Genomic DNA, 26,783 nt, shown 5'->3' with positions numbered 1-26,783 from the left:
GCTAGCGTCACACTCCATGGGCTCAGCGGTAAGAGGGCATTGGGCAGACACATGTCCCGTCTCATGGCATCTCCAGCACTGGATAGGGCCTGGTCTCCTTGGCAAGGAGTCCTTTTTAGGGCCACTTAGCCACCTGGGACCATCACCAGTCTTTTGCCCTTGAGACACCTCCTGAGCGCTCTTCCCTCTATCAGCACCCCTCCACACTCCCCCAATAGATGGAAGTCTCTTACCAGATGATGGCACAGATCTGGCACTCCGGGGAGGTGACGGTGCTGCAGGAACATCACGGAGGTAGTCCTCGGTCGCCTGGAACCTCTCCACAAGGCTGACGAGTTCGTCGGCACTCCTAGGGTCACCTTGTCCCACCCAGCGTTGTAGATCAGCAGGAAGGGCACGGAGGTAGCGATCCATCACGACCCTCTCTAGGATCTGGGCAGGAGTAGAGGTGTCTGGCTCCAACCACTTTCTTGCCAAATGGATCAGGTCGTACATCTGGGACCTCGCTGACTTGTCCAGACTGTAGCTCCAGTTGCGGACCCTCCGGGCACGGACAGCAGCAGTAACTCCTAGTCGGGCGAGTATCTCTGCTTTTAGCCGAGGATAGTCTTTGACCTCTTGCTCACTGAGGTCATAATAGGCCTTTTGAGGTTCGCCTGTTAAATAAGGCGCAATCACTTCTGCCCACTCAGTGGAGGGTAACTTCTCTCTCTCAGCCACCCGCTCAAAGACAGTTAAGTAGGCCTCAATATCATCATCAGCAGTCATCTTTTGCAGCGTACGCTGCACGGCTCTTTTCACAGACAAAGTCTCTGGCGCGGCTGCTGCCACCAGCTGGGGATTAGCACCTGCAGACGCCTCCTGCTTTGCTATCAGGTGCTCAATAAGTCTCTGTTGTGCAGCCATTGTCTGTTCATGGCGCAGGTTAGCGTCTGTCAGAGCCTGTTGTTGCTGCAAACTCACTTGCATTAACTGCTTCATCATCTCCTCCATGTTGCTTGGCTGTTTTTGGAGTGAAGCAGCAGCCTTCACCCAGGACATAAGCAGCTGTAGCCAAGTTGATGCACACCGTTGCCCCTAGCAACCGTTTTGCCCGCTCCGCAGCACCAATTGTAGGGATCTTCCCGGGGGATGGTGTGTTTGGACACAGTTCAGACAGCAAACTTGGACTTATAAAAACAACTGGGTGTTTATTAGCTGCATAAACAGTCCTCAACAGAAATGTAGCAATACCGTGCTTTTCAGAACAAACCAAAAACAAAAAAAGGTCCTTGCCCGTCTGGGCACTTACTAACACAGGTCTCCTGTCTAACTCTTCAGTAGGCAGTATCACCGGGTATGAATAGGCCCCAGCGGCGGCAGTATTCGTTGCTCCCAGGAGATACAGCATGCAAGCTGTTCACCCCTGGCTGAGAGCAATCCCCTGTAGCACTGTGAAGCTTTTAAGTTGTTGCAGGCTAATCAGGGCACACCTGATTGCAACAACCGAACTGGATCGGGGGGAAGGGAATGGCAGGTCCCACTACCAACCTACCCACCATTCCAGTAAATCCGGCCCGGAAAATGTAAAGAACAACTCAGCAGCATAACACTGCTGAGTAAGAGATCTTTCCCGGATTTACCATCTCACCGTAAGCAGTAGCCTGGGTGAGATGTACCTCCCCTCGCACACTTTACCAGTGACATGTCCACAATATATATATATATATATATATTTACACATATATACACTTGTTATACATATATGCAAAGGCCTATATTTACACACATAGACTAGGACTTACACGGTACATATACATACTCACCATCCTCAGGGGCTCTAGTGTCAGGGTTTGCCCTATACCCCGTCTATAGGAGAGCAGTGAGGGCTGGGTGATTCTTGGGACGGGCACAGGACAGGACTATGGAGCTGTCTCTGCCCTGACCTTCTCTTTCATGTCTGCCTGTCCCACATAGACTGTAACAGAGTACAAGCTCCCCCTCCCCAGTTTTCCCCAACTCCACCTCTGCAGACAAGAGAAAAGTTATGGAGGCCGGAGGATTATGGCTGCCCTGCACTCCTGCTCCATCTGCTGATACCGACCATCCACACCACAGACCAGTCACAGTACACTCACCTGCTCCCCTTACAACTACTGGCTGCTACTGAAATCACTCTTTGGTGTGGGGACCTCTGTGCACCATCCCCCCCTGCAGGCGGGGAGGAGCACTACCTGAGGCAAAGTTATCACTTCACCTCATAGATGGGGCAACCCCATATGGCATTCAGGCCTGGGGGAGGGGCCTAATCTCTGTGCACAGTAGCTGGAACTCAGTCTGGGAAGAGGGGCGTGGCTAACTGCAGTGGGAGGAGCTGCTTGTTCTCTATTCAGCTACTACCTCCTGTCACTGGCAGAGAGGTAAGCACTACACATGGTGGGTGGGACCTGGGACTCCCCTGCTTGTTGTTTAGCACCACCCTACATAATGAGTCTGTATGACCCATGGATGCAAGCAGCTACCTAAACAACTTGGAGACGTAAACAGGTGGTAAGCGGCTGTTAGCGGCTGTGACTGCTGTAGCTACGCCACTGCTGACGGAAGAGGAAATAAACTATTAAATGAGTAAAACCTTTTCTTATATTTTGTTGAGAGTGTTATATGAATTAAAAAAGTCATGCTACCCACAGCTTCCCTTGTGATGTCATCTGGTCCTTTACTCTTTACCCCTGTTCCTGATTCTTAGATGGACTGATCTCAGCAGGGACTGCTAGCTCAGCCAATCACTGACTGAGGCAGAACATCCCTGCAGCCAGTGATTGGCTTAGCAGGCAATTCCTGCTCAGACAAATTCATCTAGGAAGCAGGAAAAGGGGTGATTACTTTGATACAGGTGACTTTCAAGTTTTAGCATGTTTTTCCTTGGAAATCCTTTTTTTGATGCACATCACAACTTATCCATGTAGAGCTATCCTTTTACCCTATGGAGAACAGCTCTGTCTAGGTATAGTCTCATAAAGAATGGTACACATGGAGGGAAAGCTACTCCCTTAGGGTATGTTCACACAGAGTAGATCAGGCGGAATTCTACACTGAGACAGTGGAATCTCGCCTGTCTCAGTGTGCCATAGCCCGTCAATGGGAGAGTGTGCGCTCCTCCGCTGCCGCAGAGAAGTGGCATGTCAGCGCCTACGCCGTTCTATCCATGTGCAAAGTACTGATATTACATTCACTTTAAGAAGTGCCCAGTCTTTCATGAAAAATCTAATATTACAAGTTAGGGTTGCTTCACCTCCACTGATAGAACGTGGATTTAGAGATTTATTCGGCTAAACTTTACCGGGGAAAGGAATTTTCCTCCTAGTATGGGCCAACTGGTATCTGCCTCATAAGGGTTCTTTGCCTTCCTCTGGATCAACACGGTTTAGGTCGAACGTGATGGAACTTGCAGTCTTAACTTTTTGATTGATTCTTTTGTTTCTTTACCTGAAATTCTCTCACTGTCTCTTAGCAAGACAAACAAAATATCCCTCTAAATATTCCTGGCTCCGGCTCAGATGTGTTCTTTAGGTTTCTCCTGCTGTCTTCATTATCCGATCAGCCCACAATGTGTCACGGAAGGCGAGGCAGGCCAGTCATCCGTGCTCAGCTACTGTACAAGACATTTACTGTATCGTGAGACCGCTGCGATCACGGAAATCAGCAGGATCCTGAGTGAAGAGCGGCGCAGCTTTCCTTCCTCCAGCTGATTAATCCAATATCTTCTCCTCCTCCGCTTTATTTGCCTGCCATCGTGTCAGCCTGGCTGGGTGCCGTTGTCACTGCCCTCTTTCTCCCACGCAGTGCCATGGTCCGTGGGAGATGATGCCAGTCTTCCTCTGCTAACAAGGAGGAGTGCTAGTTAGTGAGCCGGGGATATGTTGTGCGTGGGCTTTGGAGCATAGTACAGTGAGTGGGTGGATGTCCCTTCAGAAGAGCACAAAGTCACTAGCAAGAAGCGACAAAGCAGCGGGAAACAATTACCGGGGATCGACAGTAAATGGGGAACTAATATCCAGCGGCTGAATTCATTTTTTGTGTGTTATGTAATATGGGGGATAAGAGCGCAATGTTCCTGACTATGTTTTGTGAACCCTTGAAGAATGTTTAGAAGTTTTCTTAAATGACGAAGACTTTTTACTAAAAAAAAAAAAAAAAAAATCGATCTCCTTTTGGAGGCTGAAATATCGAGGTATATACTGAATTTTAGACAGTTTTCCTATTAAGTGTGACCTGATCGAGATGACGTCTCTGCTCTAATACCACAGTAAGTCCAGAGGCCACTGACTAGGGCACCATGAGGAAAGGGGGCACAACTTCCCCTGCACCAGAGAACAAAATGGCATTAAGGTGGAGGAGCATTAATAAAGAGCTCCGTGGTGGTCAGTGGTAGTCAGTGTTAGCCCCCTGCTGGTCAGTTGTATAGTTATTCTTAGCCCCCTGGTGGTCAGTGGTACAGTCAGTGTTAGCCCCCTACTGGTCAGTTGTATAGTCATTCTTAGCCCCCTGGTGGTCAGTGGTACAGTCAGTGTTAGCTCCCTACTGGTCAGTTGTATAGTCATTCTTAGCCCCCTGGTGGTCAGTGGTACAGTCAGTGTTAGCCCCCTGCTGGTCAGTTGAATTGTCATTCTTAGCCCCCTGGTGGTCAGTGGTACAGTCAGTGTTAGCCCCCTACTGGTCAGTTGTATAGTCATTCTTAGCCCCCTGGTGGTCAGTGGTACAGTCAGTGTTAGCCCCCTGCTGGTCAGTTGAATTGTCATTGTTAGCTCCCTGGTGGTCAGTGAAACAGTCAGTGTTAGCTCCCTGGTGGTCAGTGGAACAGTCCTTGTTAGCTTCCTGGTGGTCAGTGGTACAGTCAGTGTTAGATTCCTGGTGGTCAGTGGTATAGTCATAGTTTGTCAGTTGGACAGTCAGTGTTAGCCCCCGGTGGTCAGTAGTATAGTCATTCTTAGCCCCCTGGTGGTCAGTGATACAGTTAGAGTTAGCCCCCTGCTGGCCAGTTGAATTGTCATTGTTAGCTTCTTGGTGGTCAGTGGTACAGTCAGTGTTAGATTCCTGGTGGTCAATGGTATAGTCATAGTCAGTTGGACAGTCAGTGTTAGCCCCCGGTGGTCAATGGTACAGTCATAATTAGTCATTGGTACGGTCAATGTTAGCCCCCTGGTGGTTAGTGTATAGTCATAGTTAATCAGTGGTACAGTCAGTGTTAGCCCCCTGTGGTCAATGGTACAGTCAGTGTTAGCCCCCTGTGGTCAATTGTACAGTCAGTGTTAGCCCCCTGTGGTCAATGGTACAGTCATAATTAGTCATTGGTACGGTCAATGTTAGCCCCCTGGTGGTCAGTGTATAGTCATAGTTAGTCAGTGGTACAGTCAGTGTTAGCCCCCTGTGGTCAATGGTACAGTCATAATTAGTCATTGGTACGGTCAATGTTAGCCCCCTGGTGGTCAGTGTATAGTCATAGTTAGTCAGTGGTACAGTCAGTGTTAGCCCCCTGTGGTCAATGGTACAGTCAGTGTTAGATTCCTGGTGGTCAGTAGTCCATCCATAAGCATTCAATAACATAGGGAAAAGTAGAACATTACCTAATAGGCAGTCATACAGCCAATATCTGGTCTATGGTGGTCAGGTATACAGTTATCAGGTGTCGATGAAATTGATTGAACATATTACCAGGTATACCAGGACCCCTATTCACAATCGCCAGGGAGGGGGTGGATGAAAACAATTATATCTACTTATCTCAGCTGCTGCCCACATCCCGCTGCTCTGGTCCTGGGTCTCTGGATGCTTCCTGGTCTGAGACTGGACTTAAGACAGGGATCCCGGCCGGAGTGCCCCTTAAAGGGACTGGTTCAAAATTCAAGACCGAATTCAGATATCCCGAAGAAAGGACAGCACATCCAGATCGAGTTCATTTCAAGCAGGCAGTGTACAATAGTGTTTCTTACCCTGAGATAGAACTCTTATTTCAATCCAGTGGGAAAAAGTGGGAAAAGTCTTGTTATCCCTGGTGGCCAAGTTGAGACTTGTGTTCACTTGCAGTTCATTGGGGAATGCTGAAAATACTTGGTTGGTCAGTTCAGGGGAAATTATTGGTTTTTGTGTAGTTTTAGGATCTCATGAGCGTTCTTTGCTTTACCAGATAGTTTTCTACTAGTTTTCTCTCCTCTGCATTACTGCAATGTGTTAAATGTATATGCAGGGTAGAGACTGGTTGTGTTCTGCCTTTTCATCATACAGGTGATGGAGCGGCTGTTCTGGCTGGGAAGGCATAGTGTCATTATCCGTCTACTGCTCTGGTGCTGATGGATAGAAGTGGGGGCGCATAGGAGGTATTAGAGCGGTATATATGGATGGTAATCACAGCACATAACTTTTAGGTCGGGGTAATTACCACTAGAGATGGATGAAATGTGGATGAAATGTGTTCTGCAATTGTATCTGTTCATCCATCAGATCTCTTGTTGAAGTTATTAGCGCTCCAGTCATCCTCGGCTATGGAGATGGGTCTAGATAGAATCGTTTATTCCCCATTATTTATAAAACATTGTATTGGAAAATCGACCTTGGGATTTATCCTTTGCACTGAAATTTCTAGATTCTTGATTTTCAACATGTTCATAGATGGCCTATTCCTCCACGATGGACCGTCTCTAGGACCTCAGACCACCAGGGCTTAACAGAGACAGGTCAGAGGTGTCATGGGTGGCCATAGGTGTCAGCTACAGATGCCTCCCTGACTGCTCGTTACATATGACCCCCCCCCCCCAACCCCCCATTGTGCACTGACTTTTTGCACTAAACTGGGCTTCTTCATTTTGTCTGGTTTTGACCTTCTTTTGGCACATACCATGATGATACCATGAGATATGCTATTAGGGTGGCCCTATGAAGAACACATCTCTAAACACTGCCTTGTCAGCCATTTATATATATATATATATATATATATATATATATATATATACATTTGTATATAGCATGTAATTATAGTAATGTGGACACAGACCTGTTGCCCATTTGGTAACCCATTTGGTGGGCAACTGTGGGCCTTTGTGGGTGGAAATAAATCATACATGGGTCTTCTAGGGCTGGGACTTGTGAATTTATTGGGCATAATGTTGCCATATTTGTCTGGCTATGGTACCGCTCATATGGCTGGTGTCCACCTGGTCCGAATGTGACCGTGCAGTCTATATTGGTAACAGACCCCATACTTGTTGTCATCATTAGTTATGTCCTCATTAGAGATTAGAGATGAGCGAACTTCAAGCAAACTCAGGTTCATTGTGGCATTTGATTATCAGTGGCTGAAGTTGGATGCAGCTCTAGGGAGTCTTAGAAAACAAGGATACAGCCTATGGCCTATGGCTGTATTTACGTTTTCCAGGTAGCCTAAGGGCCCTATTACATGGCCCAATCTGGAGGACCAAGTGAGTGCTGTGCTGTCAGGTCAGTGCTCGCTTGATCCTTGTTCCCCGATTGCTGCCACCGCTATTATATGTGCCGGCAACGAGCGTGTAAGAGCGGGGGAGGGATGCCGTGGGGATCTGCAAGAGGGGTCTTTAGATCATCCGGGTAGCCCATAGGAGATAGCGGCAATCTATTACATGGACGGCTAGCAGACCATTGCTATCCGGATCTGGAGTTTGGTTCCCGTTGTAAACCAGCAATTAGCTGACATCATGCATGTTGGCTGATCGTTATTTTACAATATGAGCTATTACACAAAGCGATTATCGCCCAGAATGGCCAAGTACGGCCAATAATCGTTTCGTGTAACAGTACCCTTAGAGCTGCATTCAACCTCTTCAGCCACCGGTAATCAAATGCCGCACGCTTGGGTCCGAACAAACCCGAGTGTGCGCAAGGTTTGCACAACTCTAGTCACATAGGAAAGACCCAGGAAAGTCTGGACGGACATCATGATGTATTGGAAATGTGGTATGGACTAGATGAACCCAATGAACAGACACTAATCTCCCGTCTCTTGTCTACAGGGGAGCGTTCTCCGAGGTTGTTCTAGCTCAAGAAAAGGACACCGAGCGACTGGTAGCACTGAAATGTATCCCGAAGAAGGCGCTACGCGGGAAAGAAGCTGTGGTGGAGAACGAGATCGCAGTTCTCAAAAAGTAAGGAGACCATTAGAGATATGGGGGCAGAAACGAACTGCAAATCTTGGAATTTTTTTTTTAAAACTTTGTAAATGACCCCCATAGCGGGAATCATACTTGCTATAGGCAACACACTCCGGGCTTTCTTAAAGAAAAAGTTATAGTAATACGTTCTGGAAGTGTCTATGATACTTAGTGTATATGGAACTGGGTGCAGTACACGCTGCTGTGCGTCTTTTTATAATATATAACAAATCAGCTCACCAGGAAGACATGATATGAATGTTAATATAAAGCTGTGTGCATGCCCCCCCTCAGATTTACAGCATGCAGGTGGATATAGTAGAGGAGAGCTGTACTGCAGGTTGTGGTATACAGACAGTGTACAGTGATTGTAAATCTCCTCACGTTTTCCTGCATGCGTAATTGTCTGAGCCCAGGGATGTGGTGTCACCAGCTGCCTCAGTATGTGAGGTGTATACTACACACATCCCACGCTCCTGTGATGCTGCGCTCTTTTTATGTCCCAGACTCATTTTTTTTCTCGTTTTTGACATCAGAATTTTAGGATCTTCCCTTATTATATCTCATCTGGCTCAGTTTATAATCCTCTGTGGCTTCTCTCCATGTTATTCTTGTAATAGAAATCAGCTCTGTATGTACAGTAATTACTTCCTGGTGAGCTGGCGGTGGGATTGTGCAGATATTTAGCAGCCAGTCTGAATAAGTAGATCTGCAGTGTAAAATCATGCAAGACTAAAGCTGCCTGGAAGTTGAAGTCACTCTCTGTGCAATAACCTAGTTGCCTCTTCTTATAAGGGACAACCCTTTTCATAATGAAACCAATATCATCATACTGGTGGTGCCAAGCCCGCCTCCACTGCATACGGGGGTGGGGGGTGCACAAAACGGCACCGAATGCGGGAAAGGGGCGGCGTTTTAAAAAGTCATCGGTATCCCCGCGCCGGCGTCAACAGGGTACTGTAAAAAAAAAATAATTATGTACCTAATGGTACATTCACTTTAATGGTCAGCATGAAGAGAACTAAACAATGATAGAAACAAGGAGAAGTGGTGACTGACTCCTGACTAAGGTTAAAACGTTAAAAAAAATAATTAACTTTTAATAGTTAAAGGGGTAAAATACATGTTGAATTGTCCTCCCTCCTAGAGATCAACAATTCATTCCATACACGTCATTAGCTTTTCTCTGTGCCTCAGTTCGGAGCTGCTGCTTTCTGCTGAAGACACAGAAAACTGTGTGTGAGCTTTTTACTCCCCCTCCTTTCCGAGACAGCTCATGTAAACAGTGCCCCTGGCCGGCTGTCTATACGCTGTGTAATGCAGGAGAATTCATTTAAGGTCAAGTTACTTGTGACCTTACTGAGATTAACCCTCCCACCCTCACAGAGTGCAGAAATAGCCGGCCAGGGACAATGTTTACATGAGTCCTCGGAAAAGAGGGGGGAGGAGATGGAGACGGAGTGAAAAGCTCACATACAGTTTTCTGTGTCTTTAGCAGAAAGCAGCAGCTCAAAACTGGGGGAAGGAGACTAATAAGGTAATGACATGTATGATCTGTTAATCTCTAGAAGGGGGATGATTTAACATGTTTTTATTTTACCTGAGTGGAATAGCCCTTTAATAGTTAATAATCAATCATTAACAGAAGGTGACATGATCGTTTTTGTTTATCATGCAGTGACATCATATTGTACATCACATGCTTTTATGTGTGTTTACGCCTTTGCTATCATGTGGATTATCCATGTAATGTGACATCACTTTTCATATAATTATGCTGTGATGTTATTAGGTAGATAGTCTGGGGACCATAGGACCTGTGGCTGGTGGCAGTATGCTGGTAGCTGTCCTGCTTGAAGTCACCTAGTATCTTATCTTATCATGATGGAGTGGGAGGTCTGGCTTGAGTACACGTTCCTGTTTGAGGCTACATTCACACGTTCCATAAGTTTGTCCGTAATTGCGGATCCGCAGTTACAGGCAAATTTAGAGCCCATTGATTTCTGTTGGGCTGTTAACACTTTCTGTAGTTTTACAGATCTGTATTCCGTGTTTTACAATTCTGCTAAAATGACTGACAAGCTCTAGTACGGAGCATAACTGCAGCACAGATTGTCCCATAGAAGTCTATGGCAGTGTCCGTAATTGTTGCAGATCCGTAACTTTTACGGAAGAAACTTCTGTAGCGTGCACAAATTTGTAAAAAATACGGATGAGTTATGACTTGAAACCATTCCCACTTATTTAACCCTTAGGGGACACAATGAGTTTTCATTTTTGCACGTTGGTTCTTTCCTCTTTGTGTATATAAGGCCATAGCACTTGCATTTTTACACCTAGAGACCCAGATGAGCCCTTATTTTTTGCGCCACTAATTGTACTTTGCAATGACAGACGTAATTTTTTCCTAAAATATGCTGTGAAACCAGAAAAAAATTATATGTGTGGCGAAACTTTTGTTTTTACGCCATTTGCCCAGGGGTAAATCTGACTTGTTATACATGCTCTGATCTCTCATTGAGATATACTGTATGCAGTATAGTTATACTGCATAGATTAATGAGATTTGTGCTCTATTGCCTTAGTCTGCTGCAGCGGAAAGCAATAGAGTGCCGAGCCGGGATCAGCGCCATTATGGCGCAGACCCTGGCCCAGAGCAGATGCGGGGATTACCCCCCAGTGCGGATACCCCCACTAGACCATCAGGTATGAGGGACACCAAGTATTTAGATGCAGCTGTCAACTTTGACAGCTGCATCTAAATACTTAAGTAGCGGGCACGGCGATTGGACCGTGCCCGCCAATAGCCGTGGTCCTGGGCTGCATGTAGCACCTGGGATCACGGCCGCACGACCCCCCTCTGAACTCCCCTAGCAGCACCAGGACGTTCATCAACGTCCTGGTGCAGCTATGGGTTAACTATCACCTTTCTCTTCTTTGCTGATCCGCAAAAAATACAGATCACAGCATTACAGATGAATTTTTTTATGGATTGCTCTGAAAAACTACTGAAAGTGTGAATGTAGCCTGACACAGCAGTAATGTGCAGTGTGTCTGGTGGATGGTAACTCGAGCACCTGACATAGCCAGAGACAGGAACTTACAAAAGATGAGCTGCAGTTTCCTATTACAGGATGCAGGTCTGTTTAGAGACGTGACAACACAGACACAAATCTCTTCCCCTGGCCTGAAGGTACCAGAAAAGCAGAAGCCCTAGTGAAGCTTATCCTCTCCGACTAGAGACCGCTCCTCTAGTGCACTGGACACCATCATCTATATCACCACACCAATAGTATAAATATGGTATAAATATAAAAAAAGAGGGGGCTACATCATTTTATACATAACTCAGGGAGATCAGAGCCCAAAATGTTATCTATGCATCCCAATATTCTTACATAAAACTAAGAGATCCCCCGCAGTTTTTTTTTTTTACACATCCTCTACATTCCTTTATGTTTTTTCATGGGTAGAAATTGGGCGACAGGTTATATTTAACTAACCCAAAACGCAAGCCAATGTTGCCAAACGTTTGTCAAGATGAAATAGGATTTTCAGCATTCCCGTCACACTATATAATATATGGTGTCTCGTGCTAGCATGAACAATAGAGCGCCAAGGCAGGGAGGAAACGATTTTACTCTAAGGAATAATCCTCGGCTTACAGTAACGTCCTTAAGACGTATAAGAGAAGGTGGACTCAATGGACTGGATATAAAGCAGCTTCTTCCAATGTAATTCGATGGACGGATGGATATTAAGGGGCTGTATCCGAGATTAAATGGGATTTTCTGTAAACCTGTCTATACATATAGGTTGCTATAATAATATCTAGGTAATGTTATAAGTCCTACAGTGGGTGTCCAGGTGAGCTGGATAAATGACCATCAAGGAGATGCCAAAACTTTCACAATATCCTTTTTCATTGCCCATTAAGGCTCATATGGAGCAAAACTGGAGGAATTCCACCAGCCTCTGTGTCATAATGCTAGTCTATGGGAGGCTGGCGCGTCTCCTCTCTCTGCGTCTCTCCGCGCTGTAGAATGTACCACAACCTTGTCATGAGTCACCGGCATGACAGCATGAACTAAACCTCTCCTCTCTAGACAAGTTATCCTCTTTTCTGCAAGACAGGGACTTCCCACCTTCTAGAACCTTCTAACCATCTATGGTTGTGTAGAGCATTAGGGACATTAAAGTTCCTGGCTTTTGCTGGGCTGTAAAACAAACACTAGGCATCACAGTAGGCACAATATGCATTAGCTATACATGGGCTTTACAAAGGGCATAGATAGAGAAGAGAGGGATGCACAACGTGACACCAATAAATTGCTGAGATAGCATGTCTGACAACTAGTATTGGGCGAATTTCAGAAAAGTGTCTGGGTTCGGCCATGTGGCAGAACCCAAACGCTTGGCATTCAACTCTCGGAGTCTGAGGAAATTGGATGCCACCCTAGGGCTGCCAGGAAAACATGGATACAGCTTATGATTATATCCATGGTTTCCAGGATTCCATAGGGCGGCATCCAACTTCTCCAGATGCCAGAAGTTGAATCAGCCCAAATGCGGACACTTATTTGAAGTTCGCACTTCTGACAACCAGAAAGGATTACAAGGAAATTAAGCAGAAAGGCAGAGATGAAAACGTGCAGCTGTACTTCCATGGGTCCAGACAAGGGATGGTCTAAACCAGCGTACGAACCTGAACTCTCGGCAATGATTCCTGCTGTCTTACACCTCTGTGGAGAGGGTGGATACAGCCTGGAAAACTGGGATACAGCCTATGGCTATGGCTGTATCCCAGTTTTCCAGGCGGTCCTCCGGCTGTTATCCACCTGCTGCACGGAGGTGGAAGACAGTGGGAATCATTGCCGAGAGTTCAGGTTCATACGAACCCAAACCTCGGCAGGTTTGGACCATCCCTAGTCCAGACACCAAGCAGTGGATTGAGGAGAACTATTTGTGGGAGTCCAGGCCTCCTAGGCCATTGGTGCATGCTTTAGCTATAAAAAAGAGATAGGCCCTGACAGTGTTGGACTGGAGTATCTGGGGCCCACCAATGATTGTTGGGGCCCACCAATGAAGAACCAGTAAAAAACAACATAGCAGTCAATGTTAGTGCAGGTTCTAAAGCTGGGGGCCCACCGGAGGATCCTCCGGTCCTCTGGTGGGCTAGTCCGACACTGAGCCCTGTACAGATGCATTGAGCACACACCACTAAGTCCTGCCCTTGTGCCATTGAGGTTAAAGGGATTTCTCTACCAGATCTATCCATTGACTACTGCAAGGGAATGTATGGCCAGCTTCAATACAGAAACAGGCCCTTTCTGAACTGAGTCTGTTCATACATTTCCCCTGCAGCAGTCCATGAATATAAGACCAGAAGATTCCCCAATTCTATATATTATTATATATTCTAATATTCCTATTTGGAACCAGACTGAATCGTGGCATTTGCACAGGAAGGCGGCTTACCCTATGTCATGGCTCTGATCAGTATTCAGTATGTGATCTATATAGTCCGTGACAGAGACAGGATGGTGGGGCGACGTGGCGTGAGACATCAATGTATGAATTAAAGGCTGGTGATGCAAAAAGACGCCCAGCTCGCCCTTTAAGTCTATTGGGAAGAACCAGGGGCCTAATCTTTCCAGACACCTCCCAATTTCCATTCTACCATAGCTGTAAGAGCAGACTGAATCATTCTGTCCTGGGCATTGGCGTTTAGTATCCCAGCGGGTCCAGATTAGTCCGACAATCCTGAAATAAGACGCTGATCTCCATCAGTATTCCTTCCAACATCCAGTAATAACATGGTGTATGGCTGCATCACAGCAGGCGGGGGTTATCTCACTGCTCGGAGAACACTGCAGATAAGTGGCGGCTTTAAACATCTCATTATATTCCTTATGAATATGAAGCTTAATATCCCTGGTATGGCGGTATTATACCTTGTGCTGGATAGTCAGCCCAGCTTTATAGGCCTGCTTAATTGGAGTTCAGATTGGATAGTGACATCTTTTAGATGCTGGCGGTGGCATAGGTTCAGGCTTTAGAAGACCATCTGGAGGTTTGTTAAGGATGGTATATACCGCAGCACAATACACGGCATTGGCTTTTTTTTAATGGGTCTAGTCATTGAGTTCAGGACAATTCCCTGTACATCTGGTCAGAAATAACAGGCTTTATAGTATGCCATAAATAGCCCACCAGTGCACAGTGTGGCCCAGATGGATCTGACAACCTGACACAAATTGACAATGAGATTCAGGGTGTCCATGGCCATTCAATACATATACATACACAGGAGAGAGGGGGCCACATAACAGAGATCACACAGGGCCCCTCATTATGGTCCCCCAGATCAGAGAGGAACCCTGTACAGTAGTGGTTGTAGCATCTAAGTGATCTGACAGAGAGAGGGCCCCTCCCTGTGCATGTGATCCTGGGGGACAGCGGCTGCCATGGTATCTAGGGACTTGCTAGGGTTAGAGGCTACCAAAAAATTGCTACTAGTTTTGCTGCACTATGGTATTTGTCGCTGCTTGAGGAGTATTTTGTGCTGCACTGTAATATTTGTTTAGTACTGGTGGAGAGGCATTTTGTGCTGCACTGTGATATTTATTTAGTACTGGTGGAGAGGCATTTTGTGCTGCACTGTAATATTTATTTAGTACTGGTGGAGAGGCATTTTGTGCTGCATTGTGATATTTATTTAGTACTGGTGGAGAGGCATTTTGTGCTGCACTGTGATGTTTGTTTGGCACTGGTGGAGAGGCATTTTGTGCTGCACTTTGGTTTTAGTTTAGCACTGCAGGGGAGGTGTTTTGTGCTGCACTGTGATGTTTGTTTGTTTGGCACTGGTGGAGAGGCATTTTGTACTGCTCTGATATTTATTTAGTACTGGTGGAGAGGCATTTTGTGCTGCGCTGTGATATTTATTTAGTACTGGTGGAGAGGCATTTTGTACTGCTCTGATATTTATTTAGTACTGGTGGAGAGGCATTTTGTGCTGCGCTGTGATATTTATTTAGTACTGGTGGAGAGGCATTTTGTGCTGCACTGTGATATTTATTTAGTACTGGTGGAGAGGCATTTTGTGTTGCACTGTGATATTTATTTAGTACTGGTGGAGAGGCATTTTGTGTTGCACTGTAATATTTATTTAGTACTGGTGGAGAGGCATTTTGTGCTGCACTGTGATATTTATTTAGTACTGGTGGAGAGACATTTTGTGCTGCACTGTGATATTTATTTAGTACTGGTGGAGAGGCATTTTGTGCTGCATTGTGATATTTATTTAGTACTGGTGGAGAGGCATTTTGTGCTGCACTGTGATATTTATTTAGTACTGGTGGAGAGGCATTTTGTGCTGCATTGTGATATTTATTTAGTACTGGTGGAGAGGCATTTTGTGCTGCACTGGGGTTTTAGTTTAACACTGCAGGGGAGGCATTTTGTGCTGCACTGTGGTATTTGTTTAGTACTGCAGGGGAGGTGTTTTGTGCTGCATTGTGATATTTATTTAGTACTGGTGAAGAGGCATTTTGTGCTGCACTGTGGTATTAGTTTGGCTCCTCTGGGAAGGTATTTTGTGTTGTACTGTGTTATTTGTTTAGTACTGCTGGATAGGTATTTTGTACTGCATTGAGGTATTTGTTTAGTACTGCAGGGGGGTGTTTTCTGCTGCACTGTGATGTTTGTTTGGCACTGGTGGAGAGACATTTTGTGTTGCACTGTTATGTTTGTTTGGTACTGGTGGAGAGGCATGTTGTGCTGCACTATGTTGTTTGTTTGGTACTGGTGGAGAGACATTTTGTGTTGCACTGTTATGTTTGTTTGGTACTGGTGGAGAGGCATGTTGTGCTGCACTGTGGTATTAGTTTGGCTACCCTGGAAAGGTATGTTATTTTGTGTTATTTTTTTGTGTTATTTGTTTAGTGCTGCCGGAGAGGTATTTTGTGCTGCACTGTGGCTTTAGTTTAGCACTGTTGAAGAGGAATGTAAAGTGGTTGTCCTGCACTGTGTTATTTGTTTAGGGCTGCTGCCAAGGTATTTTGTGTTGTACTGTGTTGTTTGTTTAGTGCTGTTAGAGAGATATTTTGTGCTGCACTGTGGTATTAGTTTGGCTCCCCTGGGAAGGTATTTTGTGTTGTACTGTGTTGTTTGTTTAGTGCTGTTGGAGAGATATTTTGTGCTGCACTGTGGTATTAGTTTAGTACTGGTGAAGAGGCATTTTGTGCTGCACTGTGGTATTAGTTTGGCTCCCCTAGGAAGGTATTTTGTGTTGTACTGTGTTGTTTGTTTAGTGCTGTTGGAGAGGTATTTTGTGCTGCACTGTGGTATTAGTTTGGCTCCCCTGGGAAGGTATTTTGTGTTGTACTGTGTTATTAGCTTAGTGCTTTTAGAGAGATATTTTGTGCTGCACTGCGGTATTAGTTTGGTGCTGGTGGGGAAGTATTTTGTGCTGCACTTTAGATATTTCTTTAGCTTTGCTCAAGTGGCATTTTGTGCCACACTTGGGTATTGGCGCTGCTGGAGAGGCATTTCCTGCTGCTTTGTGGTAATAACTTGGTGATGTTATGGAGATATTTTTAGGTATTGGGTGCTGTACTGTGGTATTTTCCACTTTAAATTTTACTCTCCCCACCAGGCATTGGCTGCAATAATGACATGTCCATGTACCTATGTCACTGCTACAGGCCTTATCAGTATACAACACAATACCACTGAGGCCAGTGACTGACTACAGTTTTGGAGTGGGTATACGGCTGGTGGGGAGGACTGGATTAGCTTTGCGGGAAGAGGTGGGGATTGAACTGGTGATCATAACTTTTTATTGTATCTCAATTCCTAGCAGGGAGTACATTTTTGAATAACTTGAAAGTCCCTTTAAAGGACAACAAGGGGGAAAATTTGGTTACATATGTGATAATGTCTTCTTCGGCTATGCTGGCATAGCCATTATGTGATTAAAGGTCATAAGGCTAAAGTCCTCTCACAGTGCTATAATTTAGCTCATTGGTTTTCAACCTTGTGGTCGCTTTTGCAATGTGGTCACCTCCCCAGTGGTCCACTGCTCAACCATTTACAATTGCTTCCCTGACAGTGGGGATGGAAGAGGCTCGGGGCTGGGGGACATCTAGCTTCAGGATTCCCATAAACAGTAAGAAAATATCCTATTAACATACAAGCAGCTAGTCAACAAGGTATTACCGGAGTCAAGTAAGAAGAGAAAAGAAGATGACATGATTTTGCTGGTCCAAAACTCCTCTTTGGAACCAAGTCAATCTTGGTGGGTACCATGAAATCTTAATCCATCTTGCCGCACCTATACATCTATTCTAAGGCTCCCCTAAAAGTAAAACCTGGTCCTGTCAGTCCCCAACCTGACAAAAAAGAAATTCTATCAGTTAGACAAGACTGTTTTGCTTGTACGAGTCCTCAAAGAAGAACACTCAAAGAGTTTTGGGAAGCTTCTAATCCTCCAGTTGCCCCAGAGCTTCTTGTCTGACCAAACCTTGCCAGCTACCAGATATGGAGATAACTGCCTATTCCAACCCTAAAAATGGGGTCTTGTAAAAATCTCAAAACTTGGATCGTCTAATGTTCTAATTCTTCCTAGCTTCTCCGTCATCTGCAGAAGGATTGACCTCCGAAAACCTTCAAATCAGTGTCTTACTTGGCGCTCTGAAGCGCATCCTTGTAAGCCGTTATCTGATCAAAAATTAATCTTTTTTTCAGCATTTCTATAGCTTTTTCATACTTGTGCCCAAAAGCAGAAGTTCTGCTGTCGTCATGGCAACCTCAGAACTCTGTCTAGCTCCTCTGGTCTCCCAGGAAATCTGAAATTACTCAAAGCAACGTCCAACTTTTATTTTATTTTTCCGCTTCCCCACCCACCTTATAATTATGTGCGCGCGATTTCAGAGAGCGGGAAGATAAAGATAACTCAGAGAACGTCATTAATCATGTGCTATTAAGCAATATTACAGGCACAAAAGTAACTACCGTAAAAAAAAAAAAATGATGCGTGACTAATAGCCAAATACAGTGGGAAAAATAAGCATTGTATACACTGACGATTTGCACGTTTTCCAACCTACAAAGAATGAAGAAGTGGGCAGTCTTCATCGTAGATACACCACCGGTGAGAGACAGGATCTATAAAAAATCCAAAAAAGTATTTGATCACTAACCAACCAGCAAGAATTCTGCCTCTTTATTTTTTTTTAAAGACGCTTTTCCTACTCTGCACTCATTACTGTAATTTTTAATTGCATCTGTTTGAACTTGTTACCTGTATAAAAAAAACAACTGTGCACACACTCAATCAATCACACTCCAGCCTCTCCACCATGGCCAAGACCAAAGAGCTATCTAAGGACACCCAGGACATAATTGTAGACCTGCATAAGGCTTGGATGGGCTACAGGGCAATAGGCAAGCAGCTTGGTGAGAAGGCAACAACTGTTGGTGCAATTATTAGAAAATGATAGTAACACAAAAAGGCTCCAGGAAGAAAAAAGATAAGTACAACCCCAAGAACACAGTCCCAAACGTGAAGATTGGGGGTGGAAACATTATACTTTGGGGGGGGGGGGGGGTTGCTTTTTGGCAAAGGGGAAAGGACATCTGCACTGTATTGAAGGGAGGATGGATGGGGTCACATATTGCAAGATTTTGGCCAACAACCTACTTCCCACAGTAAAAGCATTAAATATGGGTCCTGGCTGGGTCCTCCAGCATGACAATGACCCGAAACACACAGCCAAGGCAACTAAGGAGAATCTCCGTAAGAAGCATTTTTAAGGTCCGGTGGTGGTCTAGCCAGTCACCAGACCTGATGTGAATGACAATTCCTCCATATGTTGGACATGGATAACATCTGCGACCCATTCTTCCAGGGACGGGGGCTCAGAGGACCTCCAATGTCTCCGGATCACTGTTTTGGGAGCTTTAGGTTTGGCTACCATGACCCTTGGGTCAATTTCTGAACCCTTATATGTTAACAATGCAAGTCACAGTCCTGAATTCCTGGGGAATCCAATTTTATTACTACGATCCCCAAAACCAGGTCAACTAATTGAGCGGCCAGGCTGCGGAAATGATTACTGTATTGTTTGTGCAGCCATTTAAATCTATTGCTATCACTAACTTATTGCTGTCCCCGTTCACAGGAGATATTTGGTCGATAGTGATAGATTTTAAAGCCCGCAAAATAAAGATGTGATTGTCCAAGGGTCAGTCACTTATCTGCTCCTTTGTTGATCGCTGTCACTTTTACCGATTATTGGCAAATGAGCGTTTTTAGCAACCACAGGATAAGGGTCAAGTAAGAGATTGCGGCGGGTCCAACCCCTGTGCCCCCTGGCGACCTCCAAATTGTTCCCCGGTTCCTTTGTTTTGAATAGAGCAGCAGGTTGACACGTGACTTTTGGCTTTATACATTCTTTATAGAGCCGACGGAGAAAGAGAGTACAGCACTCGGCTCTTTCTGGTAGCTCCATAGAGAATGTATAATGTTGCGGGTCACGTGTCAATCCGCGGCTCTATTCAAAACAAAGGAGCCGTGGGCTGATCTGGAGATTGGGGGGCATGGAGGTTAGACACCTCCCCCTCCCGTCTGTTATGTCTTAGGGCCCTATTCTACAGAGCGATAATCGGCCGAATCGGCCGATTGTCGCTCCATGGAATAAAGACAAAGATCAGCCGATGATCGTTGTCATTGGCTGATCGTTGATAAAGGTTAGGACCTATATTTGTCCGGCACCGACCTCACACCGCTACGTGTAATAGCGGTGCACGACAGGCGACTGACGATATACATTACCTATGCAGGGTGCAGGGCTTCTCTTCTCCTGCTTTCCATGAGTCCCGCGTGCTCCTTCAGCGTCAGGGCGGCCTGTCTCAGCTCAGGCCGCTCAGCCAATCACTGGCCACGGCGGTCCCGGCCAGTAATTGGCTAAGTGGCCTGTCAGCCGAGACAGGCTGCCCTGACGCTGGAGGAGCGTGCAGGACCCGGGAGAAGCAGGAGAAGAGGAGCCCTGCACCCTGCATAGGTAATGTATACTAGTTAAGCTAGGGCTGCAAGGACATCGGTAACGATGTCCCTGCAGCACTTGTTTAACGATATTCGGGCCATGGAATAGGCCCAGTAAACGAGCACCGATCTAGCAGATCGGCGCTCGTTTATCAGGCCCCATCGACCCGTGGAATACCACCCTTACTTGTCCCCTATTATCTGGATAGTGGACAAGTAGGTTTTAATCAGAGAACCCCTTTAACCTGCTCTTCATTTGCATTTTTTTTTTTTTTTTTTTGTCTTTGTAGGATTAACCATAAAAATATTGTGGCCCTTCAGGACATCCACGAGAGCCCCAGTCACCTGTACTTGTCCATGGAACTGTAAGTGGTTGTCTCATCTTATACATGTGAATATTATTATACCAGTCATGGTTCACAGAGGTTGCAGTTGTATCGGGGTCTTAGTACTTGATGGTGCCCAATGGCCCCTAGCACATAGAACACCAGTACAAATGGCATGTGTTAGGTTGGGGATCATAATGCATCTGTATATATATTGGAAAGGGACCAGAGATAGATGTAGGTCCTAGTGGTGGGACCCTCACCTAGGGGACATTTATGGCATATCATGTGGTCCTAGATGGAAATACCCCTTTAAAATTTTTTTAAAGGGAACCTGTCACCAAGACAATGCTATCTAATCTATCACCATCCGGTTTTAGAGCAGGAAGAGCTGAGCAGATTGATATATATCTTTGTAGGAAAAGATTCAGTATAACTTGTAACATGTTGATTGAAATCGCTGCTCACTCAGTGTTAAGGAGTCCAGTGGGCGGTGTCACTCAATGGACTGGACTCTTTAGCATGGAAATATCAGACATTTCAATGTATAAATTACTAGTTATTCTGGATCTTTTCCCCATAAAGATATATATCAATCTGCTCGGCTCCTTCTGCTCTATAACATGGTGTCAATGGCTTAGGTAGCATTTTCATGGTGAGAGGTTCCCTTCAAGGTTGATTAGACAATGATGGGAGTTGTAGTTTTACACCAGCTGGAGAGCCCCGGGAATGGCTGTACACTATAGGGACTCCAATAATGGATACATTTATTCTTCTTTACACTTTGATGTTCAGATAAAGAATAAATCATTGTAGGGGAAAATGGAAAAAAATCTTAAATCAAAAAGGATTAGACCGATGTCATTAGTTCAGCAGCGTCTATGGAAGAGGTTAATGGGGAAATCTGACTTATGGCTTTGTTAGGTAGAAGCAGAGTGGATTAAGTGACCGGGGCAGGTTTCATTATCTGCTGCCCACAGGTATCTGGCAGGAGCTCATTTAATCCCCATGCACACAGCGGGCACAGCCAGTGACTCACATACCCCGGAATTCCTGGGCTCTAATCCCAGAGGCTTTGAGTGCCGGCTAATTCGCTGCATACTGCTGTGACGCTGGCCTGAATCATGACATCTATGTATCTCGCAGTGTTACAGGCGGTGAGCTCTTCGATCGTATCATTGAGCGGGGATATTACACAGAGAAGGATGCCAGTCAGCTTATCCGACAAGTCCTGGACGCAGTCCAATACTTACACAACATGGGGATTGTGCATCGTGACTTGAAGGTACTGAATCCTAATGCTGGCAATATATTAATATATATCTATATCTATATCTATCTATCTATCTATCTATATATATATATATATATATATATATATATATATATATATATATATATACACCGTATACTGTATATATGTTGCTGTTTATATCATGACAGTACACGTAATAAAAAGTAATTAATGAAACTCTTGGGCGTAGTATAATTTTTGCAAGAAATTTGCTCCTATTTATTATGTTTCTAACTGACTCTCTAAATGACGATTCCATTTATTTGCAATTGTCCCTTCTGTTTTTAGCCAGAAAATCTGCTCTATGCAACTCCTTTCGAGGATTCTAAGATCATGATCAGCGACTTTGGCCTCTCTAAGATTGAAGATGGTGGAATGATGGCTACGGCTTGTGGGACGCCAGGTTATGTGGGTAAGACACCTTGGATGATGTAGTACACTCCTTGGATGATGTAGTACACAGGGCCGATTCTGGGGTGTCTGCCGCCTGAGGCAAACCTCAGGCGACCGCCCCCTCACTAGCAACAACCCCCCCCCGCCATAACTGAATCACCCGCGCCTGCACAACCCCCCCCCTCCCCGGGCCGGCCCTGCAGCCACTCACCTGTCCTGCAGCAGCCGTTCGGTCCCGCCGCCAACGCTCACCGCTGTCCCGCGCCGTCAGTCAGCAGCTGTCATCGCCGCCAACGCTCACCGCTGGCTTCCCGGCCCTGCAGCCGCTCACCTGTCCTGCCGCCGATGGGTTGTCCTGCCTCCAACGCTCACCGCTGTTCCCTTCCGTGCTCCCGCGCCGTCAGCCAGCAGCTGTCATCGCCCTTCAGCGAGTCGTGAGTGCCCAGGGTCAGCAGGGGCCGTGATGCCCCACTGACCCCGGGCACTCATGACTCGCTGGAGGGCGATGACAGCTGCTGGCTGACGGCGCGGGTCAGCGGTGAGCGTTGGCGACGGGACAGCTGCGGCAGGACAGGTGAGCGGTTGCAGGGCTGCTGTCTGCCGCCCCCTGCAGGGGCGCAGAATCTGCCGCCTGAGGCGGAATACTCATTCCGCCTCATGGCAGAAACGGCCCTGGTAGTACACTCCTTGGATGATGTAGTACACTCCTTAGAAGATGTAGTACACTCCTTGGATGATGTAGTACACTCCTTGGAAGATGTAGTACACTCCTTGGATGATGTAGTACACTCCTTGGATGATGTAGTACACTCCTTGGATGATGTAGTACACTCCTTGGAAGATGTAGTACACTCCTTGGATGATGTAGTACACTCCTTGGAAGATGTAGTACACTCCTTGGAAGATGTAGTACACTCCTTGGATGATGTAGTACACTCCTTGGAAGATGTAGTACACTCCTTGGATGATGTAGTACACTCCTTGGATGATGTAGTACACTCCTTGGATGATGTAGTACACGGCTTGGAAGATGTAGTACACACCTTGTATGATGCAGTACCCTCCTTGTACAAAGTAGTACACACCTTATATGATGTAGTGCACTCCTTGGATGATGATGTAGTACACACCTTGAATGATGTAGTACACACCTTGGATGGTGTAGTATACACCTTTGATGATGTAGTACACACTTTGGATGATGTAGTACACTCCTTGGATGATGTAGTACACTCCTTGGATGATGTAGTACACACCTTGGATGATGTAGTACACCCCTTGGATGATGTAGTACACACCTTGGATGATGTAGTACACACTTTAGACGATGTAGTACACACCTTGGATGATGTAGTACACACCTTGGATGATGTAGTACATACCTTGGATGATGTAGTACACACTTTAGATGATGTAGTACACACCTTGGCAGATATAGTACTCTCCTTGGATGATGTAGTACACTCCTTGGATGATGTAGTACACACCTTGGATGATGTAGTACACTCCTTGGCAGATATAGTACTCTCCTTGGATGATGTAGTACACTCCTTGGATGATGTAGTACACACCTTGGATGATGTAGTACACACCTTGGATGATGTAGTACACACCTTGGATGATGTAGTACACACTTTAGATGATGTAGTACACACCTTGGATGATGTAGTACACACCTTGGATGATGTAGTACATACCTTGGATGATGTAGTACACACTTTAGATGATGTAGTACACACCTTGGATGATGTAGTACACACCTTGGATGATGTAGTACATACCTTGGATGATGTAGTACACACTTTAGATGATGTAGTACATACCTTGGATGATGTAGTACACACCTTGGATGATGTAGTACACTCCTTGGCAGATATAGTACTCTCCTTGGATGATGTAGTGCACTCCTTGGCAGATATAGTACTCTCCTTGGCAGATATAGTACTCTCCTTGGATGATGTAGTACACTCCTTAGATGATGTAGTACACTCCTTGGATGATGTAGTACACACCTTGAATGATGTAGTACACTTCTTGGATGATGTAGTACACACTTTAGATGATGTAGTACACACCTTGGATGATGTAGTACACTTCTTGGATGATGTAGTACACTCCTTGGCAGATATAGTACTTTCCTTGGATGATGTAGTACACACCTTGGATGATGTAGTGCACTCCTTAGATGATGTAGTACACTCCTTGGCAGATATAGTACTTTCCTTGGATGATGTAGTACACACCTTGGATGATGTAGTACACTCCTTAGATGATGTAGTACTCTCCTTGGATGATGTAGTACACACCTTGAATGATGTAGTACACACTTTAGATGATGTAGTACACACCTTGGATGATGTAGTACACACTTTAGATGATGTAGTACACACTTTAGATGATGTAGTACACACCTTGGATGATGTAGTACACACCTTGGATGATGTAGTACACTTCTTGGATGATGTAGTACACTCCTTGGCAGATATAGTACTTTCCTTGGATGATGTAGTACACTCCTTAGATGATGTAGTACACTCCTTGGATGATGTAGTACACACCTTGGAACATGTAGTACATTGCAGCTGGGCTGGTGCTGGTGTGGCTGCCGACATACTTGGTGACACTTGATAACCAGCAGGACTGTGAACGCAGCTGTAGGCAATATTTTAGGCAGTATATCTAATATACACTGTTATATAGTTTTCAGATGTGAACGTAGACCTTGGTATATGCAGCATGTGCCGCTGGCCACCAGCTTCCACTCCTATAGATCTCATTCACCTCTCTCTGTTTTCCTCTCTGATATCTGCAGCCCCTGAACTCCTGGAGCAGAAGCCATATGGGAAAGCTGTGGATGTTTGGGCCCTTGGGGTCATCTCATATATTCTGTAGGTATCTCTCATGGATTCTGCCCTTCTATGGGTATTTCTATTGGTTGCTCTGTGTTGAATGGAGGATCATTATGCAGATACTTAGCTGCGGGGGTACGACTGAACATGCGTGTCCACCATCACAGTAGACCTGGACATTGGGCGCCATACTGTATACTGTGATTCTTCTTCACTGAATGGCAGACATTGTTCATTTATTATCAACTATACAATGAATATAATATCTAAGGGGGTTATCCCGAGACTAAACGTTATCCAGAAGAAAGAAGACAACCAGCTGGTTGGTGAAGGTCTTACCCTGACCATGAAAACAGAGTTCAGCTATCCAGAGTGAATGGAGCAGCATCGACCCTGGCTTCATTTATTCTGTATGGGACTCCCTAATATTACTCAGACCTGTGCTATAAAGACAGCGAAAGGTGGAGTGGAATCTGAGCATGTATCCCGCCACTTCATTCACTTAATGGACAACTGAACTTAGTTCTCAGGATCGGTAGGAGTCCCACGGCTCTTATCCCCACCGATCAGCTGGTTATTCCGATAACTATAAATCTTGGGCTAAACCCCTTTATGGTGGTACAATTGTTTTGAAGATGGTCATGCCTTTGATATATTCTTTATGATATAGGTATGACATTGTTCATACCCTTAGAGTTGAGGAACTTGTAGACCCCTGAACCACTTAGTTATGGGAATCTCCTACTGTATTTTTAGGAGGAGCAATATAGAAAGTGGGACCATCACCAACTAAGTGCCATACTGTCCATAAATAAAACCACTAGAGATACATAGAAGTTCTATATAGGAAACGGTTAAAGTGTACCTGTCAGGACGGCCCACTTCTGGATCAGCAGCAAAATCCTCAGTTAATCTGGAAATTCGGGTCTTCAGAGAGATATAAAGAGACCAAAATGCGCCTGCTCCCCTTTGGATCCAATGAGGGTTGTGTACATTATTGTCTCATTGCATCTTCATATCGATTAACAGAGGATCCCGTCGGTACACTTTAACAATAGCATAACAGTATGCAAATTATACTGACACAAGAGTTAAAGGGGCTATCCGGGTAACAAAAACAATATTCTATATTCCAATACCACCCTATGTCTAATATACGTGTATAACCGATCTTGCACTCTTTCCCTGTTTATTTCTCATTCTTATCTGCTCTGGATGTCTAAAATCCTCTACTCTGATCCACTCTGACCATGCTCAGCTCCCTCCCCCCCCCTCCCTTTGTAGTCACAGGACAGTGACCTCTCTGGGGGCTAGGTTAGTTGTCTATTGGATTGGTAACCGGACCCCCAGGAGACATTATCTGCATCATCTCCATGCACCTGTGCTGCTTCCATAGACTAACATGTGTCCCTTAGCCTAGGTTTCTGTAATATGAAAAGTTATAGTTCTATCTATGTTTGCTGTCAGTGAATGCAGGAATATGTTCCTATAATTCCTTCATTCACAGTCAACAAGCAGAGATCTAAACCTCCACTACACCCCCACCCCAGGTAAACAGATGCCTGTTATGCAGCACATAGCTACACCATGTGCGCATCAGCTCTGCTACATCAGCAGCTAGTATGGAATACATATTAGGGCAAAATCAGTGAAAAAAACTGTCCTGTGTTTACAGTGCAATAGTAATGACAGCAGTGGGCAGGAAAGAAAGCTAAG

General features: G+C 45.4%; 1 protein-coding gene across 1 annotated transcript in view; it reads left to right on the top strand.

Moving 5' to 3' along the window:
• PNCK (pregnancy up-regulated nonubiquitous CaM kinase) overlaps positions 1-26,783 on the top strand; it is a 63,907-nt gene that overhangs the window by 30,437 nt on the left and 6,687 nt on the right. Inside the window, exons 3-7 of the mRNA XM_069986047.1 lie at positions 8,022-8,153; positions 20,496-20,570; positions 21,678-21,816; positions 22,114-22,237; positions 25,031-25,106. Of these exons, the coding sequence (XP_069842148.1) occupies positions 8,022-8,153; positions 20,496-20,570; positions 21,678-21,816; positions 22,114-22,237; positions 25,031-25,106 (546 nt within the window). The remainder of the gene's footprint in view (positions 1-8,021; positions 8,154-20,495; positions 20,571-21,677; positions 21,817-22,113; positions 22,238-25,030; positions 25,107-26,783) is intronic.

This window comes from Dendropsophus ebraccatus, chromosome 10, assembly GCF_027789765.1.
Source record: "Dendropsophus ebraccatus isolate aDenEbr1 chromosome 10, aDenEbr1.pat, whole genome shotgun sequence".
In the NCBI taxonomy this organism is placed as follows: Eukaryota; Metazoa; Chordata; class Amphibia; order Anura; family Hylidae; genus Dendropsophus; species Dendropsophus ebraccatus.
This window is presented reverse-complemented; position numbering and strand designations above follow the sequence as displayed.